Source organism: Oryx dammah, unplaced genomic scaffold (genome assembly GCF_014754425.2).
Source record: "Oryx dammah isolate SB20612 unplaced genomic scaffold, SCBI_Odam_1.1 HiC_scaffold_14, whole genome shotgun sequence".
In the NCBI taxonomy this organism is placed as follows: Eukaryota; Metazoa; Chordata; class Mammalia; order Artiodactyla; family Bovidae; genus Oryx; species Oryx dammah.
This window is the reverse complement of record NW_024070198.1, coordinates 17,873,186-17,896,686: the sequence shown is the minus strand read 5'-3', so window position 1 is coordinate 17,896,686 and position 23,501 is coordinate 17,873,186. Positions and strand designations below refer to the sequence as shown.

General features: G+C 54.5%; 1 protein-coding gene across 2 annotated transcripts in view; it reads left to right on the top strand.

Moving 5' to 3' along the window:
• RRP12 (ribosomal RNA processing 12 homolog) overlaps positions 1–23,501 on the top strand; it is a 29,059-nt gene that overhangs the window by 3,855 nt on the left and 1,703 nt on the right. The window contains exons 4-31 of one of the 2 annotated variants that reach the window (XM_040255150.1): positions 44–120; positions 616–721; positions 926–1,042; positions 2,111–2,249; positions 2,338–2,465; positions 3,411–3,509; positions 4,119–4,210; positions 6,097–6,208; positions 6,440–6,537; positions 7,851–7,965; positions 9,016–9,158; positions 9,360–9,481; positions 10,405–10,469; positions 10,558–10,720; positions 11,129–11,283; positions 11,576–11,643; positions 12,194–12,287; positions 13,110–13,268; positions 13,406–13,486; positions 13,685–13,790; positions 14,066–14,173; positions 14,689–14,846; positions 15,824–15,915; positions 16,096–16,254; positions 16,374–16,546; positions 16,782–16,910; positions 21,673–21,722; positions 22,439–22,508. In XM_040255150.1, the coding sequence (XP_040111084.1) occupies positions 44–120; positions 616–721; positions 926–1,042; positions 2,111–2,249; positions 2,338–2,465; positions 3,411–3,509; positions 4,119–4,210; positions 6,097–6,208; positions 6,440–6,537; positions 7,851–7,965; positions 9,016–9,158; positions 9,360–9,481; positions 10,405–10,469; positions 10,558–10,720; positions 11,129–11,283; positions 11,576–11,643; positions 12,194–12,287; positions 13,110–13,268; positions 13,406–13,486; positions 13,685–13,790; positions 14,066–14,173; positions 14,689–14,846; positions 15,824–15,915; positions 16,096–16,254; positions 16,374–16,546; positions 16,782–16,910; positions 21,673–21,722; positions 22,439–22,508 (3,178 nt within the window). Of the gene's footprint in view, positions 1–43; positions 121–615; positions 722–925; positions 1,043–2,110; positions 2,250–2,337; positions 2,466–3,410; positions 3,510–4,118; positions 4,211–6,096; positions 6,209–6,439; positions 6,538–7,850; positions 7,966–9,015; positions 9,159–9,359; positions 9,482–10,404; positions 10,470–10,557; positions 10,721–11,128; positions 11,284–11,575; positions 11,644–12,193; positions 12,288–13,109; positions 13,269–13,405; positions 13,487–13,684; positions 13,791–14,065; positions 14,174–14,688; positions 14,847–15,823; positions 16,255–16,373; positions 16,547–16,781; positions 16,911–21,672; positions 21,723–22,438; positions 22,509–23,501 lie in introns of both variants that reach the window. The other variant, XM_040255149.1, reaches the window with a different exon arrangement.

Below are 23,501 nucleotides of genomic sequence, written 5' to 3'. Positions count from 1 at the left end.
AGCATGACATGCTTCCCCCATTCCCGCCCCGCGGCCCGGTCAGATGACAACCATGGAAGCGGTGGAGTCCGCGGAGTCTCTGGCTGCTGTCGCTTACCTGCTGAACCTTGTCCTCAAGCGGTGAGTCCTGGCTCCTTGTGAGAGAAGAAGGGAGAGGGGCTGGAGCGGAGGGAGGAGCACAGGACTTATTAAAAAGAACGAAGAGATGCTAAGCATCCAGTGGCAGTCTCCCGGCTCAGGCTCCAGGTGGCCTGGGATGGTAGCAGGACAGAGTGTGACTGGGGTGGCTGGGCAGGGACAGCCCTGCACGGCCAGCGGGGCAGGAGGGATGAGGTGGAATGTTGGGCCCGCTTGTCTGGGGACCTGCAGCCAGGGGACACGTGGGAAGAGGACTAGGGGGAGCTTATAAGGGCCCATTGGGTCGGTAGTGGTGGAAAATATGAGGGAGGCGGGGAGCTCAGGGGCCATCGAAACGCACTGAACTGGGTGTCACGACAGGGGAGCCAGGTGAGTGACGGGGCCCGCGCCATCCCACTCTGTCCAGCTTCTCCTCCAGACCAGCAGCTCTCGGAGACCCCTCTGGGCTTCTCACTGTCTCTGTTCTCTCCCCAACAGCGTGCCCAGTCCTGTGCTCATTAAGAAGTTCTCCGATACCTCCAAAGCCTTCATGGATATCATGTCAGCCCAGGCCATCAGTGGCTCCACCTCTGCCCTCCGATGGGTCAGTGTCTGGGTCTGGGTGTCCCCCTGCCATCTTCCAGAGCCCACCTGATTTGGCTAAAGCTTGCACACTTCCTGGGAGGGGTATAGGCACTCTGTGGACGCTCAGAAAGCCCTTTGGCATTTTCCGGAGTCCCTGAGAACCCGGGCTGTCTCCCACCTGGCTGAAGCGGGTGGAGCTGAGGGTCCCTGCCTCCTCTCTCAGGTCCTCTCCTGTCTGGCCACCCTTCTGCGGAAGCAGAGCCTTGAGGCCTGGAGCTTCCCTGTGACCCTGCAGGTGTTCCACGGGCTGCTGAGCTTCACCGTGCATACCAAGCCCAAGGTGAGGCTGTGGGACCCCGGCGTGGGAGGACGCGGCCGCTCCCATTCCAGTAAGCCGGCTGGTGCTGGCTTCCTGAGTGGCCCAGGGAGGTCACCCTGAGTGCTGGACTCCTATCCGGAGTTTCTGCTCCTGCCTGAAGCCCTGTCTGCTCACTCCTGCAGGAGGGATGGTCACAGTCAGGCCTGTTTGAGTTTCTGCTGCCTCACTGGTCAGTGATGGATTTAATTACAGTGGAAGGAGAAGGGGCTGGAGGGGGCTTTGGAGTCACACAGAACTGAGTTGACTATTTGACTCACTGTGCTGGGATCGTGGACAAGTTACCTAATCTCTCTCAGTCTTGCTTTTTAAGCTGTAAATAGGGATAATAAAATCAACTTTGCTGCAAGGTCATGGCGACACTCGGGAGTTTTCCTCAGACCTGGTCCAGGTCCTGGCTTGTAGCCAGTGCCCAGTAAGTGGTGCTCGGCCACTTTGCTTCCTCCTGAAATTTAGAACTGAGGGGCATGTATCAGTCATAACAGTCCTAAGAATCACTTCTGGTGCTGTGCACTCCGATCCCAGGCAGGCCCGTGCCGCCTTCCCTGTGAATCCCCATGGCAGTCCTCTCACTTGCTTCAGGTCTCTGCTGGAACGTCACATCACTGGAGTGACACTTACCTGATCATTGCATAAAAAAGTAACAGCCCCAGTTTTATTGTCTCCAAAGTACTTTTATCTTCTGGCATACATTTCTTTATTTCCTATCTCCTGATGAATTGCTGGTTCACTGCTGAACTGGTGAGCACTCTGTATTGTTGGATGATGGCATGAAGAGAGGAATCCGTGTTGTAAAGATGAGACACTGAAGCTCAGAGACTAGGTAGTTTGGTTTGTTCAAGGTTGGTTGGTGAGTTAGTAGAAGAGCAGAAACTGAAACCCAGGTTTGTCTTACTTATCAGCCCGGGAGTCCACGCGAAGGATGCCCCCAGCATGGGTCTGCGATCATTGCTCATTGCTGGTGGTCATGACAACCACCCACGTTGCTGGTTGAGTGCTGACCCGGCCCTGTCCCCTTTGCTTGCCCCTCAGATCAGGAAGGCTGCCCAGCATGGGGTGTGCTCCATCCTCAAGGGCAGCGAGTTCATGTTTGGTGAAAAGGCCCCTGCCCATCACCCTGCTGCCATTTCTGCCGCCAAGTTCTGCATCCAGGAGATCGAGAAGTCTGGAGGTGGGGCAGTGCGGTGGAGTGGGTGGGGCGGGTCTGGGGCCAGCTGCAGAGAGTGGGCTGGAGTCTCAGCTGCCCCTCTGTCTGCCAGGCTCCAAGGAGGCCACCACCATGCTCCACATGCTGACCCTGCTTAAGGACCTACTGCCCTGCTTCCCAGAAGGCCTGGTGAAGAGCTGCAGCGAGACTCTCCTGCGGGTCATGACCTTGAACCACGTGGTGAGCTCGTGCCCCAGTGCATGGGGGTGTACCGAGGTGGGGCGGGCAGAGCTTCAGACCCCAGGCTTGTGTGCTGGCACTCAGGAAGCTCACTGTTCAGGCCAAAAGCTGGAGTTGGGGCCTCCTGGCCCCGACCCTGCTCTTGGCTACACCCGAGGACGCATCTCATCCCTGGGGTGGGGCAGACGGGGCAGCCTCAGCTGGGAGATGAGCTCGGGGGCCCGTGAAATCGTGTGGGACTGGTGAGGCAGCAGTCCTCCCCTGCCTGAGTTCTGCCCCACCTATGCTTATGGTTATATTTTTCTCTCTCTCTCACCTACTTTTTTTGCTTATAGTAATTTAGTAAAATCAGTATGACACTCTAAAGACACATAAAAGCGATGCCTTGCAATTCTGCTATCCTAGCACAATTCTGTTAATCTTTATATGTTCTCATACAGTGTTTGTTCACATACATATTTTAAAATATTCATTATATGAATAACATGATCATTGCTTAGAAAGGAAAAAAAAACTCCAAAGTATATAAAGTAAAAAATAGAGGTCTCTTTTTCCCGCCAAGTCTCATTTCCTAAGATAAATAGTACAGGCAGCTTGCTGTGTATCCTTTTAAACATTTTCTTTTTAGATAAGCAAACACATAAAAATACTGTTTTAATTATAGTATGCCAACCATTTGTAGCCTGTTTTTTTAGTCCATAATTTTAAAAACATTTTGTTCACGTTTCTCTGATGTCGTTTAAATCATTAAAAAAAATTCCCAGTGGCTGTCAAGATTTCCTAAAGCAACAATTGTGTCTGAGTATCTAGGCATTGGGGGCATGTTTGAGATTCAGGGGGCCCAGCTCTCCCTCGCAGCCCACCAGCTGGAGTGGGATGTGGAGGAGCCCAGGGCTGCCTTGGCCTCTGCAGTGGGTTTCCCACTAACCTCCACGTCCTTTGCAGCTGGTGACAGCCTGCGCCATGCAGGCCTTTCACAGCCTCTTCCATGCCAAGCCCAGTGTGCGTACCCTGCCGGCAGAGCTCAACGCCCAGATCATCACAGTGAGACCTAACAGAGGGATGGGGAAATGGAGGACATGGCTGTGCTGGGGGGCAGCCCTGTTACTTGTCTGCAGAGCGAGGTTGGATAGGCCAGACTGGGCTGTCCCAGCATAGGAGGCGGGTAGACAGCCAGGAGACCATCCACCAAAGCCACATGAGTGTCCATAGGCGGGGCCCCGACCCTTGACCTTGTGGTAGTTAACACAGTAACCCATTCAGCATGGTCTCATGGTAGCAGGTACCTCAAACAGGGATCTCTAGGTGGATTTGGGGAAGGGAGCACAACCCTCCTCCCAACCCCCCCCCCCCAAATTGTTTGTAACAATGTGTGTGTGTGCTCACATGCATTTTTCCAGAGACGTGTTCTGGTCTTTGGCAGGTTCACAAAGGGTCGTGTGACCCGTTATTCTCGACTGCTCCTAAAGACGGTCCTCCCCTAGAAGAGGAAGCAGAAGGGCTTCATGGATCGGGGAAAGGAAGGCCAAGGGGGCTGAGAGTTCTAGGGCCCCATGTGCAGGCTGTCGTGTAGTGATAGGAAGGGGTGTTGTCACTGGGCTGCTGCTGAAACACTTTGCTCAGTCACCTGCTTGTTCCTGGTCCCTCGCCTAGGCCTTGTACGACTACGTTCCCAGCGAGAATGATTTACAGCCCCTGCTGGCCTGGCTGAAGGTCATGGAGAAAGCCCATATCAACCTGGTCAGGTAAGGTCATGGTAGAGGGCGGTCCTGCAGCCGTCAGCCAGGTTCCCCACCCTGCATTGCAGACAGGGGGGCCATGAGCTAGAAGTTGGAGGGGGTTCAGCTTTTTCTGGGGGTGGCGGCGGTTCTGTGTTGAGTGTGTGCAGACCAGCTCTTGAGTTCGTGAAGGCAGGGCTGGGGAGCACAGCCTGGGTTAGCCAGGGCGGTTGCCTCTCCTGCCGGAGCGATTACCAATCAGCTGTGAGGAGCAGCAAGGCCGTCTGAGAGCATCTTCCCCACTGAAGGGTGGAGGCCAAAGGCTGTTCTTGTCACCCCCGGCTGTCGTCCTGTGCAGTCGTCTACTTCTCAGAGGGTATCATCTGCTTTCTGCAGCTCCACCCTACTTCCCACCTGGGTTAATGGTCCCCTTCTCTGGGATTCTCAGTCCTTCGAACCCAGTTTCTGTTTTGTGTCTCTGTCATAACACTTACTGGGCTTCCCAGGTGGTGCTAGTGGTAAAGAACTGGCCTGCCAATGCAGGAGACCGGAGTTTGATCCCTGGGTTGGGAAGATCCCCTGGAGGAGGGCATGGCAACCCACTCCAGTATTCTTGCCTGGAGAATCCCATGGACCTGGCCCATAAGGTTGCAAAGAGTTGAACATGACTAAAATGACTTAGCATGCACACAGAACACTCACTCTTCTAGTAGCCGCTGGATAGCTCCACTTATCCCAAATAAGATTGAGAATAAAACAGAGTGTCAGTTGGTGATTGCATTTTGCCTGGAGCCAGGGTCGAGTCCCCGACGGCTCGACCCCTACGTCATCCTCTGTCCTCTGAAGGCTTCTGGTTGGCCCTCAGAAGGCTGTGCTGGGTACTCCGCATCCATGTTTCATCTCGCTGATCTTACCACCCCACGAGGAAGGTCTCAGTCCATTTCATAAGCCAGAAACTGAAGCACTGTGTGTGAGCGTGTCTCGCAGCTGTGGGGGAGCAGTGCCGGGTCCGCCGGCCTCATGTTCTTTTCCTGCACCAAACTGCTTTTTAGCTGGAGGTGCCAGAAAGTGGCCGGATCATTTTGTTCTCCACTTTTCAGGGTTTATCCTGCAGGAGGACTCCTGTAATTGTAGGATATTTTTTTTCTAAGTCGCTTCAGTCATGTCTAACTCTTTGTGACCCTATGGCAGAAACACCTAGGAGCAACCTGGATGTGTCCCGGGGGGTACTGCTTAGGTGCGAACAGTGGAATACTAGGCAGCTGTTGGAAGTAACTGAGGTAGATGGATGCATGCTGATATGGGGAGATCTCCAAGATATATTGAGAAAAAGCAAGGTGTGTAATAGTTTGCATGCTTGAGCCAAACTACCAGGGTGTGAATCTAGACTACCGCCACCCCACCCCCTACTAGCTGGGTGGCCTTGGACAAGTTATTTGACTTCTCTGTGCCTCAGTTTCCTCATCTCTGAAATGGGAATTATGATAGGGTTTAATCTCAGTTGTTATTTTTATTTTTTACAAAGTTTAAATGAATTAATGTTGTTACACCAGAACTTGACATGTGATAATTGTCCCATAAGTGTTGGCAGTTACTATTTTGTGTGCTGGTATGAGCATCAAATCTTCTGGAAGAGTATTTGAGAAACTTAGCCTTGATTTTCCCCAGGGAAGTGCATCTAAGTCAGTCTGGGAGACAGTGTAGGGCGGTAGGCGTGCTCTTGGTTTTGTACCCTGGAGACCTGTGTGAACCTTTTACCACATGTAGCTGTTACCTGCCTGACGGCACTCTGTACAGTTGTCCACCGGAAGGGCCTTTTGGTGCCCCTTAGATCTGTGGCTGCCGTCAGACCTGGGCCATCTGAGTCCCCTAGGCCTCGGGCCGGGCACCACAGAAGCCTTTTGTCTTGACAGGCTGCACCGGGATCTGGGGCTGGGCCATCTCCCTCGCTTTTTTGGAACTGCGACGACCTGCCTCCTCTCCCCCCACTTGCCAGTGGTAACAGCTGCCACCCAGTGCCTCCAGGTACCGCTGCCCCCAGCCCCAGCTTCAGCGAGGGGAGCAGAGAGTCTGAGGGGGGCTCCTGCTGCCCTGTCTCCCCCAGAGCTCACCCACGGTCTCTGGCTGCGTGCTGGGGAAGAGGTTCTCAGAGTGGAGGCAGACTTCCTGGAAGCTTCAGGGAGCAGTCACCCAGGGAGGCGGTGTGGCCCTGCGGGGCTAGCTTAGGCCCAAATGGCCATGGCCTCTTTTTTGCAGGAGATCCTGAAAGGGTGTGTCTCTCCCCACATGGCGGACATTGGCTCCGTGACCTCCTCGGCCTCAGGCCCTTCCCAGTACATTGCCAAGATGTTCAGGTGAGAATGCAGCCTCTGCCTTAGGAGGGAGTAAGGTGTGCCTGCCGAAAGCTCCTCGCGGTGACAGGCGTTCCTCTTGTCAGCGTGGCAGGCCTTGCACACACCGCCAGAGCAGCAGCGGCTGTGTGCGTGCTGGTCACATCCCAGGTGCTGTGGTGTCATTGTGCTCGTGAGTGTGCGCTTGGGGGCCCGTCCTCCACCTCTCAGTACCTCAGGGTCCTCGTCAGGCTAACGGAGGTGAGGATAGATGAGGTCTTAAATGTAAAGTCCGCAGAATAGTGCCCGCTGCGTAGGTAAGCACCAGTAAATAGAAACTAGCGCTCGTTCTGTGGTTCTAGGAGATAGGTGCTAGCCCTGTTTACAGTTTGGGGAGGCTGAGCTGCTAAGTGGCAGCCTGACTGCAGAGGCCACTCTTACGTGCTGGGCTGCCCTCTACACCACTGTGAGAGGGGCCGTTCACAGATGTGGCCACCTCGCCCTCCCCACCACCACAAGGAGCCTTGGAGCACCAAGGGGCCCAGATGCTGGTGTCGCCTCTGGGTCTGTCTGCTCAGCTCTGGGCTGTGCTTTGGGCTCTGTTCCTTGCGAAGACCTGGAATGAAGTTTCTAGAAGACCGAGTAGAGCTGTTCTACCCCCCCCACCCCACCCCTCAACTCACCTCTTTCCCCTCACTGACCCCTGTTAGCCATTCTTGCCTAAAGCCTCTGAAGCTCAGCCTTGAGAGATGAACTGACCACAGTGTGCACAGGCCAGAAAAGGCTAGCGCCCTGCCCACCCCCACTGCTGTGGCTTTCCTCCCTCTTGTCCAGACCACCTGTTCCTACCCCAGCTTCCTACCTCTGGTCAGACCGAGAAAGCATGGGACAGTGACAGCATGGGCTTTGGAGGCTCAGTGAAGGGTATTTCGTCTCTCTGAGCCTCAGTTTCCCCATCTGTTCTTGTTGTTCAGTCACTAAGTTGTGTCTGACTCTTTGTGACCCCATGGACTGCAGCATGCCAGGCTTCCCTGTCCTTCACTATCTCTTGGAGTTTTCTCAAACTCACATCAGTGAGGCCATCCAACCATCTCATCCCCTGTCAACCCCTTCTCCTGCCCTCAATCTTTCCCAGCATCTGAGGATGGAACAAATAACCTCTCAGCCTTTTCTGGAAGTGTGAAGATTGTACAAATGAGATTCTTAGCCCAGAGGGCACTTGATAAATACTAGTTCTCCCCCCTTGGCCTTCCCTGGAGCCCTACCCTCGCTGTGGTCAGTAGTTCCTGGTGCCAGCCATGGACTTTCGTGACCCTGACTGCCCACTCCCTTGGCAGGGCGGTGGAGGAGGGCCTGACGTACAGATTCCATGCAGCATGGAGCTCTGTGCTGCAGCTGCTGTGTGTCTTCTTCGAAGCCTGTGGGAGACAGGCCCATCCTGTGATGAAGAAGGTGAGTGGGCCAGGGCAGGAGGTGGCACTGGGCTGTTAGACCAGGGCCTCTTGGAGGGGCATGTATCTCTGTTAAGTTTGCACTTCATCCACACTCCCACCCCACCTTCACCCACGCCAAGGGCCCACAGCAGGAGCTCAGTACTGTGTTCCCTAGGAAGGTGACTGGGCCAACGTGGAAGGAACGAGAAGAAGGACAGAACCACCCCCACCCCCACCCCTAATGCCTGCTTGCTAGTCTTGGCTGGAGGTGATGGTTTCAAAACTCACAGGGAATTAGTATGATTCTTCCTCACCTCTATCTGTTATGTTTTAATTCTTCAAATTTCCTATAACAAGTGAGCATAGCATTTTAAGCAGCCTTAAGTCCCAGGGAGGTTACTAGGGCCCAGAGGAAACCATGGGATCATGAAACCTCAGGGATCACCCAGAGGTCCTCCTCAGCTCCAGGAGCAGGTGGGGGCCCAAGGACAGGCTGCAGACCCCTCTCCAGCAGTGGAGGCTCCAGGCCTCGTGGGGCCCTCCTATCTGCCCCTGATGCTGGTGGGACGAAAGGAGCCACCTTGGGAGGGCGGGGGCTGCCTTGAGAGGCCTGGTCTGGGCGCTGCCAGATTAGGTTGGCAAATCAGACCCCTAGGAGAGGTCCCCAAGGAGTGAGGCTCGGAGTGGGACTCTGGGGGGCTATGGAGAGCCAGGGGTGCAGCTCGGGGGGCAGCCACTCCACAGCCCCTATTAATTTACTAATAGTCCGTGTGGGTCTGTGCTTCCCAGACTTTCATATTTTTCTAGATAAACTGGAACTCAACATTTGTATGTGAAATCACCTGATTTTTACATGATACTAACAAATACAGAATTTTTTACAAAATCCTGAGGCATTGAGGAGGGGTCAAGGACAGGTTACTTTGGTTGTTGGTCCTTGACCTCCGAGGGAGCATAGCCTGGGCCCGCGCTTCTGACCTCATCCTCTTGGAGCCTCTGGCCCAGACTCAGCCGTGGTGCCTGCCCTGCATGCCCATCTCACGCCTGGTCCCTTGACTCTCTGCTCTAGTGCCTCCAGTCGCTGTGTGACCTGCGCCTCTCCCCCCACTTCCCCCACACGGCAGCTCTGGACCGCGCGGTTGGGGCTGCGGTGGCCAGCATGGGCCCTGAGGTGGTTTTAGAGGCCGTGCCTTTGGAAATCGACGGCTCTGAGTAAGTGCGGCCCTGCCTGGCTTCCATACCAACCCCAGGAGAGCCACATGGCTTGTTGTCCCCTGGGAGGGTGTCCACGCCCTGGGGTGACAGCTCTGTGTGCAGCGCTGGTCCGTAGGAGAGGGCGGAACAGGGCCCACGCTGCTCCTCGGCTCCAGGCCGTCACCTCTCTCTCACCCAGCGTTCCCTCCCTCCTCCCAGAGAGACTCTGGATTTCCCCCGGAGCTGGCTGCTGCCCGTCATCCGAGACCACGTCCGGGAAACGCGACTTGGTTTCTTTACCGCTTACTTCCTGCCTCTGGCCACCACCCTGAAGAGGAAAGGTACCGAGGGCCCACCGTAGTCCTGGAGGGGTCGGGAAGGGCTCCTGCTCCAGCATCTCAGCCTTAGGATGTGCGGCAGCCTCCCCGGGCCAAGTGGCTGCTTGGCTAGTGCCAGAGCGCCATCGTCAGTGGGGTCCGAGGCATGGCCAGGCTCCCTGCCCTGAGACAGGCAGACGGGGGCCTCTTCTCCCACCAAGGGAGACGAGCACACACCGATGTACACACACAGAGCTATTCCCAGTACAAGTCCTGACAGCGCCCACGTCCCTCAGTGGGGCTCCAGTGAAGTCGGTCATGGTAAAGCCCCCACGAACACAGAGTGCTCGCTGTAAAGAAAGAAAGACCCGATGTGGGAATGGACCTCTGCAGTCCATGGTGAGCTGAACAGATCATATTCAGATCTCAGTTCAGCCACTCCACAGTTTGGTGACGTCAGGCAGGTTTATCCTCCCCGCTTGGGTCTGCGCCTCATCTGTGAAATGAGGACAGTAATCGCGATGGTGTGAGGATTAAATGAATAATCACGAAAGCTCACAGTACTCAGCCTGCCCTGTAGAAGTTATTCAACAAATGTTGCCAACTTTATTGTCTAGTGAAACAAGGTTTCAGAACAGTATATGGATAGTCTAGTCCTTCTATGTTTTTAAAAGTGTGCATGTGTTTGGAGAAATGTGACAAAAACAGAAGAGAGGAGGAAGGTCGGCGGGGAAGGAGTGTGGGCAGACGCCGCTTTCTGTTTCACACAGGCCTTTTTAGTTTTTTCAAACAAACAGATGTTTGTTTATTTAATAAGTGTTTCATCTGCGGAGCGGAGGAATCACCCAAATTTCTTCCTCAGCAGTGGGCTTTTGGTTTGGGTAAAGATAAGGCCTGTTGGCCTGGAGTGTGCCCAGGGTCAGAGTGTGTGTCCTGTGTCACTCTAGCAATGGACCTGGCCCAGGCAGGCAGCACAGTGGAGTCCAAGATCTATGACATGCTACAGTGGCAGGTAAGGGGTCCGCTGGGGGACGTGGGGAGGACAGGTGGGCACAGGGTTGCTGGGCGTCACCTTCCTCAGTTAACCCCTCCCTCTCCAGATCTGGACCCTCCTGCCTGGGTTCTGCACGAGGCCCACAGACGTGGCCACCGCCTTCAAAGGGCTGGCACGGACTCTGGGCATGGCCATCAGCGAGCGCCCAGACCTGAGGGTCACCGTATGCCAGGCCCTGCGCACCCTCATCACAAAGGGCTGTGAGGCAGGTACGTGTGGGGTCAGGCCTGGCGGAAGGCGGCTGCTGTGGCGTGAGTCCCTGACCCTGTCTGGCCTGCTCGTTGCCTGAGCTGTCACTCATCCTTTGCAAGGGCCTGAGTGTCTGCTGGGGACCCGAGGAGTTGATGGGACGCTGAAAACTGCCCCCTTTCTCTCTTTACTCTCAATGTGCTGGCAGTTGTCCAGCCTTTATGTGGGGCTGGTCCTTCGCTGGCCCCATAGACTGGGGTGGCCCCATTCTCTGTGCTCTGGCCTCAGCCTCTCCTGTCCCAGAGGCCCCCAGACCTCTGGTCCCATCACAGGTCCCCCAAAAGAATGGCTCTGGGCTGCAGCCCCAGTGGCTGTTGAGGTGGGGTCATGTTCTGCCCCTTTTGTGCAAACTTTCATCTTCCTGCCAGAGGCTGATCGTGCCGAAGTGAGCCGCTTTGCCAAGAACTTTCTGCCCATCCTATTCAACCTGTACGGGCAGCCTCCTGCAGCCGGAGATACCCCAGCTCCTCGGCGGGCTGTGCTGGAAACCATCAAAACTTACCTCACCATTACTGAGCCTCAGGTGAGCTGGTGGAGGAGGGGGAGGAACAGTCTCCAGTAGGTGAGGGTTGGTTGGGGGTATTGGAGAGGTCGAGACTCCACCCACCGTGGCTCACTTGGACCTCTGCCCCAAGAAGAACAGGGACCAATGTCAGCAGTGCACTGGGCTTGGGGCCCTATACAGGGAGGAGAGGAGGAGAAAGACACGAGGGGGTAGTCCTGTGACCTGCTGTCGTTTTGTATTTTCTCTTTTGTGTATCTGTGTTTTGTATTTTTTCTTGAACAACCATCTCCTTATCCCTTTGGGCTGTCAGCTGGTGAATGGTTTCCTGGAAAAAGCCAGTGAGAAGGTGCTGGACCCCTCTAGCTCTGACTTCACCAGGTGAGTACCCCACTTGAGCTGGGGCCACCCAGGGAACTGGAGGGTGTGCTAGTAGAAGCTCTGTGTTTCTCTCTGGAATTATTTACGAATGTCTTGAGGTACTGAATGACCCAGCTCCTCCATGAGGCCTGACCAGCTCCTCCTTCCCAGAGTGGCATTGTAGTCTGCTAGGGATGGGCCAGGACCATGGAGACGTGCTGCACAGGTTCAAATCCCAGCTTTGCCACTTACGAGCTGTGACCTTGGACAAGTTATTTATCTACTCTGAGCTCTCATCTGTAAAATGGGCAGAATGATAATACTTGCAAGAGAGTTGCTATGAGGATTGAAGGTGTTGACACATGTCAAGGGTCAGGAACAGTAGCTGGTATCTTATGAGTGCTGAATTAAGTACAGACATTGATTATTCATGGGCTCCTTCGAGGCCTCTTGTTCTCCTCCCCCTGACCTTTCCCACCTCCTCTGTCCCCAGTAGACATGAGGACACAGATAGTCTACGCCCTTCCCCAGCCTCTGCTAAGCCCCTCCTTGGTCTTTTGTCCCCGAGCAGGTTGTCTGTCCTGGACCTGGTTGTGGCCTTGGCTCCCCATGCTGATGAAGCCGCCATCAGCAAGCTCTACTCCACCATCCGGCCCTACTTAGAGGTGAGCCACGGAGGCCGGGTGCCCCACACGACCACTCCTGGGGCAAGTAGGGGCTCCTCGAGGTGTGTGTGTTAGGGGGATGTCTCTGTCTCTACGCCTTGACCACCACCGGGTCTTTGTCTGCTTTCTTGTGGGATGGCTGCCCTCTGTACTTATCTAGTCCTGGACTCTTGTCACGTGGATGCCATGTTGAGGCCTCAGCTGCTCGAAGATGCCTCTTGCAGAGCTGAGACCTAACTCACTCACTGGGCCCATCCCCGCCTGCCCTGACCTTCACCCCACCCAACCTCATCCCCCTGCTGCCACTCGGGCCTCATTAGGCAGCTTTAAGAGTTCCAGACACAGCAGCCCTTGTGGGCCTTAGCCCATCCCCTGCCTGCTGCGGCTAACCACCAGGCAAGAGTCAGGCCAGCGTGATCTCCTGAAAACTGTCCCCGCCACAACGTGTAATAAGCAGCTACCCAGCAGCATGAGCAGTGCCCTGGGTGGAACATGCAGGCGGGCACACAAGTCCAGGGCAGGGTCACCCAACCTCCAGAGAGGTGGCCCTGGAAGAGCAGAAGGGAGGGAGAGGGCTTCACTCCTCTCAGCGTCCCCTGCCCGGCCCAGAGTCAACCTCTCACCACCCGTGGTCTCCCTACCCTCTAGTCGGGTGTCGTAAGCTCCAGAGGGCAGGCTTCGCTGGGTCCCCTCCAGGGCTGGTCACAGCTCATGTGGCCACTCTGTGCATGTTACTGGCCTGAGTGACAGTTGAGGCAGGTGGATGGATGGGTAGGCCTCCCCAGCCTCCTTTCTCACCTTGTCCATCATACCCTTTCCCAGAGCAAGGCCCACGGGATACAGAAGAAGGCCTACCGTGTGCTGGAGGAGGTGTGTGCCAGCCCCCAGGGCCCCGGGGCCCGCTTCGTGCACAGCCACCTGGATGACCTGAAGAAGACCCTTCTGGACTCGCTGCGGAGCACCTCCTCGCCCGCCAAGAGGGTGCGGACTCCAGAGGCCCCACTCCACCCGAGCGTGGACAGGCAACACCGGGAGAGGACCTGCCGGGAGGCGCTTTAGGGGGCTTCCGGGGCGAAGGTGGTACTGAGGGTCCTGACTGTTGTCGCCCTGTCCTGCAGCCCCGTCTGAAGTGCCTCATACATATTGTGAAGAAGCTCTCAGCCGAGCACGAGGAGTTCATCAGTGCCCTTGTCCCGGAGGTGCGGGGTGCGGGGGGTGGGGAGATGGGGCGCATGTGTGAATGTGGCTCATGAAGGTCTGCCGGGATCCGGGAGCACAGCTGTGGGAGTAGGGGTGGCCGGGGAGCGTGAGCGCCCTTCCCTGGCCCCTCTGCCCCAGGCTGCCAGCCCTGGGGTGGCCAGCGTGGGGAGCGCGTGCTCACGGGGCTGTCCTGGCAGGTGATCCTCTGTACCAAGGAGGTCTCGGTGGGAGCTCGGAAGAATGCTTTCGCTTTGCTGGTGGAGATGGGCCACGCTTTCCTTCGGTTTGGCCCAAACCAGGAAGGTGAGGCCTGGGTGACCTGGGGCTGGTATGGATGTTCTGCTCCCAGCCTGGGGAGCCTGGGGAGCCTGGGGCTGGGATGGATGCTCTGCTCCCAGCTGGGGGAGGAGGCACCCCTCAGCCACTAGTCGGAGAGCTGAGGTAGTGTGAGCTGTCTGGCCCTGGCCCCAGGCAGGCTGCTTCTCTCTGGCCAGAGTTCCCCCTTCCTGGTGGGCCCACGATGCAGCGCACGCAGGGGGGCTCTGCCCCGGGCAACTCCTCCTGCTCTCTGCCCCCAGAGGCCCTGCAGCGTTACCTCGTCCTCATTTACCCCGGCCTCGTGGGCGCAGTGACCATGGTCAGCTGCAGCATCCTGGCCCTGACCCACCTCCTCTTCGAGTTTAAAGGTAAACGCTATTTCCTTGAAGGCCTGGTAAGCCCTCGGGGTCGGACAATGCCCAGGAGGTCAGGACAGGGTGGCTACCAGAATGAAGAGTGGTTCTGGGAGGGAGGATGAAGAGCTAGACCTGAGCCCAACTGCCTCCCACCTTCTCTGCTGCCTAGCTCAGCCTTCCTCCTTCCGCAGGGGCCAGAGTCTCCGAGGGTAGGGGTGGGGGGAGGTTAGATCCCTTGCCCAGATCTTAGTTAAGGTTCTGCTTCATATCAACCATTGCTTATCAATCCTGAACAAACTCAGGATCCTCCTGGAACCTTACTCTGTTATCTCTAAAACAGGGGAAAAGCATAGCCCCTACTCAGGGTGGCTGAGGGACTAGAGGAGATACTCGTGGAAAGGGTCTAGTCCTTGGCCAGGCACACAGAAGCCCCTCAGGGGTCAACTCCCACTCTTCTGGCCCAGCTGGGGCCTGGGGTCTGGGTGGGGTTCCCGGTGTCCCTGACAGTGGTCCTCTGGCCACCACAGGTCTGATGGGGACCAGCACGGTGGAGCAGCTGCTGGAGAACGTGTGTCTGCTCCTGGCCTCGCGCACCCGCGATGTGGTGAAGTCGGCACTGGGCTTCATCAAGGTGGCAGTGGTCGTCATGGACGTGATGCACCTGGCCAAGCACGTGCAGCTGGTGGTGAGTGTCCCCTTCCCCTCGGCCAGTGGCAGCACGGCCCGAGAGCTGCCGGCAGAGACCCAGTGGGGCCTTGAGGTCAGGCGGCTTTAGACACTTTTTAGCCACATGCTGTCTTGCGCAGTAGAACGTTGTGCCGGAGCCCTGGAGGGGCTGGTGGTGGAGGTGAAGGGGCACAGCGCCCAGGCCACCTCTGGTCATCCCCCCACGGCCCTTCCACAGCAGCAGGGGCTCTGCAGGGCAGGGCCGGTGGGTAGGGCCACCCCTTGTTTTATAGATGGCCAACCGAGGCCAGATTTCCCCTGTCCACAGCACAGGTAAGAGTAGTCCTGGAACAGAGCTGCAGCTTGGGCTTGCCCTGGGCAGCCCCCAAAGCTCCCTTTGCATTTTCCCTCTTCACTGTGATCTTCTGGGTTTGAGAAGACTCCTTTGGATGCCCCTGCTGGTATCGGGTCCCTGAAGAACCCTCTGGTGCTGGGTCCCTGGCCCCCTCCTGCTGGGCACAGCGGTGCAGCAAGCTGGGACTGTCTTCTGAGCCCACCATCCACTACGCCCGCCACCTCACTTTCCCACTTGCAGCTGGGTTGAGTCGCATCAGGGCTCTGGATTGCCTTTGCATCTGGCCTTGGGTTGGGTCAAGGCAAGAAGGGGCAGATGAGAGGCAGGACAGCCTACCCCTTCCCACTAAAGCCTGCCACCTAACTGGGGCCATGGATCGGCAGAACGGCCTAGGCGGTGACTTGTCCCCAAGTGATGGGGGTCAGTACAAGCCTTCAGAGGAGCCCCACAGAGGGACACCGCAGATGACACCTGCTGGCCACACAGTTCTCAGTCCAGGCCTCATGAAGGCTGGAGAGAGGTCCAGCCAGAGACTAATACAGGGAAGCAGACAGGACGCATGGAACCAGGGGAACCCCATGGGGTGCGGGGCAGGCAGGGCAGGGTGCCTCCTCCCGTCAAGCCTGCACTCTGTCCTGCAGATGGGCGCCATCGGAAAGCTCTCGGACGACATGCGGCGGCACTTTCGCATGAAGCTTCGGAACCTGTTCACCAAGTTCATCCGCAAGTTCGGGTCTGTGCCGACTGGGAGGGAGCAGGGGAGGAGTGGAGGGGCTTCCGTCCCACCAGGGCCGCTGCCAAGAAGGCCCCGAGCCGGGGCACTGGAAGGGCTCTGGTTGGACCCCTCACTCTGGAACACGCTGTCTGTCCCCGGCACCTCACTGCTCACCTGTGTGCCCCCCTCACCCCCCAGGTTTGAGCTGGTGAAGAAACTGCTGCCGGAGGAGTACCACAAAGTCCTGGTAAACATCCGGAAAGCAGAGTCCCGGGCCAAGAAACAGCGGGCCCTCCACCAGGCCGCCGTGGAAGAGGAAGAGGAGGAGGAGGAGCCCGTCCAGGGCAAAGGCGACAGGTGAGCCCCGAGGCCAGGTTCTGGGGACCTGGTCTCCCCCGACCTGAAGCCTGCCCAGGCAGTGCCCAGCCACCCTGCCTCTCCCAGAGCTCCCTGACTTGGGGCTTCTCTGTCCTTAGCATCGAGGAGATTTTGGCTGACTCAGAGGATGAGGAGGACGAGGAGGAGGAGCGGAGTCGGGGCAAGGAACAGCGGAGACTGGCCCGCCAGAGGAGCCGGGCGTGGCTGAAGGAGGGGGGCGGGGACGAGCCCCTCAACTTCCTGGACCCCAAGGTGGCCCAGCGAGTCCTGGGTGAGCAAGAAACGGCTGGCCCATGGGCACAGAGGACAGGCTTGCCTCGGGCCAAGTTCGGAAGTCCGATGGCCTCTAGGGAGGCCAGCAGGCACTCTCACCTCTCACATACACACATGGTTGTGCTGCGGGTTCCCATCCAAGGCGCAGACCTGGGCCTGGAGGGTTATGATGAGGATGTGAGCAGGTAAGGACTGGCCTGCCACCTCCTCACCGCCTGACTCTGCCCCACCAGCCACGCAGCCTGGGCCAGGCCGCGGCAAGAAGAAAGACCATGGCTTCAAGGTGAGCGCCGACGGCCGGCTGATCATCCGAGAGGAGGAGGATGCCAACACCAAGATGGAGGAAGAGGAGGGCGCCAAAGGTGGGGCCACCTGCCCCCGCAGGAGGGGCCAAGGCTGCATGCATTTGCTTATGCAGCCATCCACTCATCTGGTCCCTCAGTCAGTGACCATCTTTGGGAAAGCATAGGTGAAAACAGATAGAAGGAGCTTATATCTCAGGCAACTTTTTTTTGAGTTTCTCAAACTTTGCTGACCATATTAAGAAATCGTTTTATGTTGTAACTCAGCTACTTATTCAATACTTCCATAATTCAAACAAAACTTTCAAAAGGCAGTACTTCCTCTTACCCTGTGTCATACACTCTCTTGATCTCTCTTCTGTTCTGTTCTATTTGCTTCTCCTCCTCCTTTAAAAAAATTTTTTTTTTTTTAAATTCCAAGTATAAACTTGGCTGAGGTCTGGAAGCTCATTTAGAGCTTGAAGAGAGCCAGCCCCTCCCAACTTCCCACGTCACTGTCTCCTGTTGTCCAGGGGCTGCTCAGGTGTAACACCTCCGAGTCCTGTTTCATCTTTCCGGTTCCCTCTCTGCACATATATCTCTCCGTGTCATGTAAGATCACAAAAGCCTAGGTCTTCTAAAATGTGCGTCTTCCTCTTTATTTTGGTTCTCACCGCCGGCACTGCAGCCTCTCAGCTAGCACGACCACTGCTGCCTAGGCAGCTGGACCAGCCAGCTCTGGGACAGTGGACAGTCCCATAACCTCTCTGTGCCTCGGTTTCCTCGCCCCACAGTGGGTGTTAACACCAGCACCGACTTCAGAGGATGGTTGTAAAGATGAAATGGTAGACTTGCTGGGGGTGGGGGTGGCGACACTAATTCTCTCCTGCTCTGGCCTCTCACTGCCCCCTTCTCATCTCTGTATCCCACCTCCTTGCTCCCTTCTTGCATGGAATCCTGACACTGAGTGTGCCCCGCCCCGGCCCCCCTTCCATCTTCCCAGACCCTCTGCACTCTTAAGATCCAGTGCAAGCCCTTCATGTGGCCTTTCCACAGCCCCTCGGCCTTAGCTGTGTTCCCTCAGAACTCCCCACAAGCCCAGGGACCACCCAGGTTCCGTACTTGGTCACACGCTTCCTGTGACATTTGGTTCACTTCACTTTGTCTTCCCTCCAGCCGATCAATTTCAAAGTTCTGTCTCTTGTGTTTTTCTTTTCTTTTTTTTTTTTCTTCCTGGCTGCACCACGTGGCATGCAGGATCTGAGTTCCCCAACCAGAGATGGAACCCGTGCCCCTTGTGGTGGAAGCATGGAGTTCTAACCACTGGACCACCAGGGAGTTCCCTGTCTAACCATTTTTTAAATGTACCGTTCACTCACATTGTTGTACAGCCCGTCTCCAGAACTCTTCATCTGGCAAAACTGAAACTCTTGTTCGCATGAAATAGCAACTCCTCGCTTCCCCCTCCCCTAGTCCCTGACAGCCACCCTTCTGTTTTTTGTCTGTATAAATTAATGTGAATTTGAATATGAGCTGTGGTACCTCATATAAGGGGAATCATTCAATGTTTGTGCTTTTGTGACTGACTTATTTCACTTCGCATAATGTCCTCAAGGTTTGTCCACGTCATAGCTTGTGTCAGAATTTCCTTCCTTTTTAAGTCTGACCTTGTTCGGTTGTACTTCCCTGGTGGCTCAGACGGTAAAGCATCTGTCTACAATGCGGGAGACCCGGCTTCAATCCCTGGGTCAGGAAGATCCCCTGGAGAAGGAAATGGCAACCCACTCCGGTACTCTTGCCTGGAAAATCCCATGGACAAAGGAGCCTGGTAGGCTACAGTCCATGGGGTCGCAAAGAGTCGGACACGACTGAGCGACTTCACTTTCCTTTCCTTTCCTTGTTCCGTTGTACATATAGACTGCGTTTTGTTTGTTCATCATCCAGTAGTGGACATAAGCAATGCTTCCACTTTCTGACTATTGTAAATAGTGCTGCTATGATCATAAATGTACAAACAGCCCTTCAGGATCCTGCTTTCAATTCTCTTGGGTACATGCCCAGAAGTGGATCATGTGGTTTCTGTCTTTAATTTTTTGAGGAACTGCCATACTGTTTTCTTCAACAACTGTACCATTTTACATTCCTGCTAACAGTGCACAAGGGTTTCAATTTCTTCACATCCTCACCAACACTTGCTTTTTTGTATTTTGTTGATAGTATACATCCTAGAGTGTTTGAAGTGGTACTCATGTAGTTTTGATTTGTATTTCCTTAATGATTAATGATGTTTAGCGTCTTTTCCTGTTTATTGTCCATTTATCTTTTCTGAGAAATGTCTACTCGAGTCCTTTGACCATTTTTTAGTTGGGTTGTTTGTTTCTTATTGAGTTATAAGAAGTTCTTTCTCTTATCGTGGAGTTCAGTTCAGTTCAGTTGCTCAGTCATGTCCAACTCTTTGTGACCCCATGAACTGCAGCACGCCAGGCCTCCCTGTCCATCACCAACGCCCAGAGTTTACCCAAACTCATGTCCACTGAGTCAGTGATGCCATCCAACCATCTCATCCTCTGCCATCCCCTTCTCCTCCTGCCTTCAATCTTTTCCAACATCAGGGTCTTTTCAAATAAGTCAGCTTTTCGCATCGAGTGCTAAAATATTGGAGTTTCAGCTTCAACATCAGTCCTTCCAATGAACACCCAGGACTGATCTCCTTTAGGATGGACTGGTTGGATCTCCTTGCAGTCCAAGGGACTCTCAAGAGTCTTCTCCAACACCATGGTTCAAAAGCATCAATTTTTTGGCACTCAGTTTTCTTTATAGTCCAACTCTCACATCCATACATGACTACTGGAAAAACCATAGCCTTGACTAGACGGACCTTTGTTGACAAAGTCATGTCTCTGCTTTTTAATATGCTGTCTAGGTTGGTCATAACTTTCCTGCCAAGGAGTAAGCGTCTTTTAATTTCATGGCTGCAGTCACCATCTGCAGTGATTTTGGAGCCCCCCCCAAAATAAAGTCTAACACTGTTTCCACTGTTTCTCCATCTACTTGCCATGAAGTGATGGGACTGGATGCCATGATCTTAGTTTTCTGAATGTTGAGCTTTAAGCCAACTTTTTCACTCTCCTCTTTCACTTTCATCAAGAGGCTCTTTAGTTCTTCTTCACTTTCTGCCATAAGGGTGGTGTCATCTGCATATCTGAGGTTATTGATATTTCTCCCAGCAATCTTGATTCCAGCTTGTGCTTCATCCTGTCCAGCGTTTCTCATGATGTACTCTGCATATAAGTTAAATAAGCAGAGTGATAATATACAGCCTTGACGTACTTCTTTTCCTATTTGGAACCAGTCTGTTGTTCCATGTCCAGTTCTAACTGTTGCTTCCTGACCTGCATACAGGTTTCTCAAGAGGCAGGTCAGGTGGTCTGTTATTCCTGTCTCTTGAAGAATTTTCCACAGTTTCTTGTGATCCACACAGTCAAAGGCTTTGGCATAGTCAATAAAGCAGAAAGAGATGTTTTTCTGGAACTCTCCTGCTTTTTCCATGATCCAGCGGATGTTGGCAATTTGATCTCTGGTTCCTCTGCCTTTTCTAAAACCAGCTTGAACATCAGGGAGTTCACGGTTCATGTATTGCTGAAGCCTGGCTTGGAGAATTTTGAGCATTACTTTACTAGCATGTGAGATGAGTGCAATTGTGTGGTAGTTTGAGCATTCTTTGGCATTGTCTTTCTTTGGGATTGGAATGAAAACTGACCTTTTCCAGTCCTGTGACCACTGCTGAGTTTTCCAAACTTGCTGGCATATTGAGTGCAGCACTTTGACAGCATCATCTTTCAGGATTTGAAATAGCTCAACTGGAATTCCATCACCTCCACTAGCTTTGTTCGTAGTGATGCTTTCTAAGGCCCACTTGACTTCACATTCCAGGATGTCTGGCTCTAGGAGAGTGATCACACCATCATGATTATCTTGGTCGTGAAGATCTTTTTTGTACAGTTCTTCTGTGTATTCTTGCCGCCTTTTCTTAATATCTTCTGCTTCTGTTAGGTCCATACCATTTCTGTCCTTTATTGAGCCCATCTTTGCATGAAATGTTCCCTTGGTATCTCTAATTTCTTGAAGAGATCTCTAGTCTTTCCCATTCTGTTCTTTTTCTCTGTTTCTTTGCATTGATCTCTGAAGAAGGCTTTCTTATCTCTTCTTGCTATTCTTTGGAACGCTGCATTCAAATGGGTATACCTTTCCTTGCTTTTCGCTTCTCTTCTTTTCACAATCTTATACTATCATGGAGAGTAACCGTTTATCAGATGTATGATTTGTAAATACTTTCGTATCCTCCAGGCTGCCTTTTCATCCTGGGACCTTCATCTTTGACACACACAAGTTTAACATTTTTAATGGAGTTTAATTTATCTATCTTTATTTTTGTTGCCTGTGCTTTTTGTTGGTTCACACTTCTTTATGTTCCCACACGTGGGGAGGAGAAAGATTCTCAAGTAGGGGAACTGGCAGTCTTCCTTGCAAAGTGGAGTGTACACAGTGCCTGGCTCCCCAGGAAACCTGGCACTTTCTTAGAGTATCCAAAACAAAAGCTGTATTTACTTTAGAAGTCGGTTCACCACTTCCTAGAGGGGCTCTTGTCCTGGGGTCCCAGGATGAGGAGGAGAAAGGGGCAGGAGTCAGGATCTTGTCCTCCACAGGATGTCTCCTGGGGCTGCAGTTGGCAGCCCCTGCAGCCTGACGAGCCAGGAGGAGGCAGGTTGAAATTTGTGGGCTTTGGGAAAATGGAGTAGGAAGGTCCCTGCGTGATCACAGACCTCTCTCTTTTTGGCTCCAGGGGAGGATGAGGAGATGGCTGACCTCATGGAAGATGTAGGCGTCAAGAGTGTGAGTAGTAATTCCTGCTGCTAGAGGGCTGGGGCCCTAAGACCTAAGCCTTGGGCCTCATAGCTCCTCACCATCTCCCTGCTCCACAGAGTCACCAGCCCTGCTTCCTGACTTCTCAGTGGAGCCTTGTGGGTGCGCACAGCAGGCAGTCTGGAGCGTGCAATGTCACAGCCAACCCCTTTGCAGGGCATGGTGGGGGCTTGGGTCCCCCGAAGCACCCAGTGTTTCCTTCGGTGTTGGCTGCACTGTCCAGCCGAAGGAAGAGAGACGGTCCCTTGTCTCTCCCCTGAGGGCATATACTGTGCAGGCAGCAGGGGCAGTAGCCGGCCTCCATGCTGCCATGGGCCGGCTCCTTGTGGGGTCTGGTACCTACCTCTGGGGAGTGCCGAGAGCCCCACGTGTCGCCTCACTGATCCTCCCAGGAGGTGGGAACTCTACCATTCCTGTTTCCAGAGGGGGCTACAGTAGGTAAGCAGCCTGCCCAAGGTCACAGGGGTTGTTAAAAGTGTAACCCTGTGTCTATGCCTCCTAGCTGTGTGACCTTGCAAGGTTACGTGCCCTCTCTGAGCTTCAGTGTCCTCATCTGTAGGTGGGGAGTCGAGTGCTTGGCAGGGCACTTTTTCTGCTAATGCAGGTTACGATTGCTTTTACTGCTGCCATTAGCGAGTATGATCACGTCCCCTTGTTCATGAACTTTGCTTGTTGCTTCTTTATAGAAAAAGCACCAGAAGCTTAAGCAGAAAGAGGCTGACGATGAGGAGCTGGAGATGCCCCCTCAATACCAAGGTGAGGCTTTCTCTCTTCTCTGTTGGAGCAGGTACCCTGTCACCTGCACAAGGCTGAGTGTGTTTCAGGCAGAGCCAAGAGATTGCAGGGCCTGGTTGCACTCAGGTGACACCAGCAAAGTTTGCCTGATACATCACCTAAGACTGGGCTGAGGGCCAGGGGGCCTGGGGGTTAGGAGATCTGTGTACAGAACCCCCAGCCCTTCTGGGAAGCCTCTAAGCTTCATCTCTTGCCCACCCACCCAAGATTTTCTGAGATTTGCAGCCCACCCTTCTCCTGGGGGGTGTCTCTTATATGGCCTTGAGTCAGGTCAGATTAGTCCTGTGCTGAGGGTGCAGTTGAGAGGCCTGCCCAGGGAGTTGCTCTGTACAGTTGTTCCTGAGCTCCTGGAGTAGGTACTAGAGGTACCAAGGTGGCTGCCCAAAGCCGGGGGGGTGGTCTCACCTCTGCCTCCTTCCCCCCAGACAGCCCCTGCAGGGTCCCTGCTCCCAGGCCCTTGGTCTGCATCTGAAGGTCTAGGGGCTCGTGTAGGAGGTCCCCAATCCCAGTAGCAAATGTTTGCTCACAGCCCCATGGCATCAACCAGTAGAAGAATGCCACGGCTCCTTCCACTTCTTGGCCCCACAGGCCACATCCCAGCTCACCTCCTCTGCTCTAAGAAGGCGTGGTGCAGAAGCAGTAGCGGCATACAGCGTGGCAGGAGCCTGGGCTCAGGGCTGCTTGCCCAGCCGCTCTCAGCTGTGTGACCGTGGCCTGGTCACGCTACCTCTCTGAGCTTCTGGCTTCTTACCTGTAAAGGAGGATCATCTGGGTCAAGTCAGAGAGCTGTCCTCAGTCAGCACTCTGGGATTCCATCCGTGACTGTGTGGAAGCCCAGACTGGAAATGACACCGACCTTGGAAGCACTTCAGTCCTGAAGCCTCAGTGTTCATGTCTGTACGGTGGGATGAGAGCTGCCTCTCTATCTCACAGTGTTGATGTGAGAACTGAGAT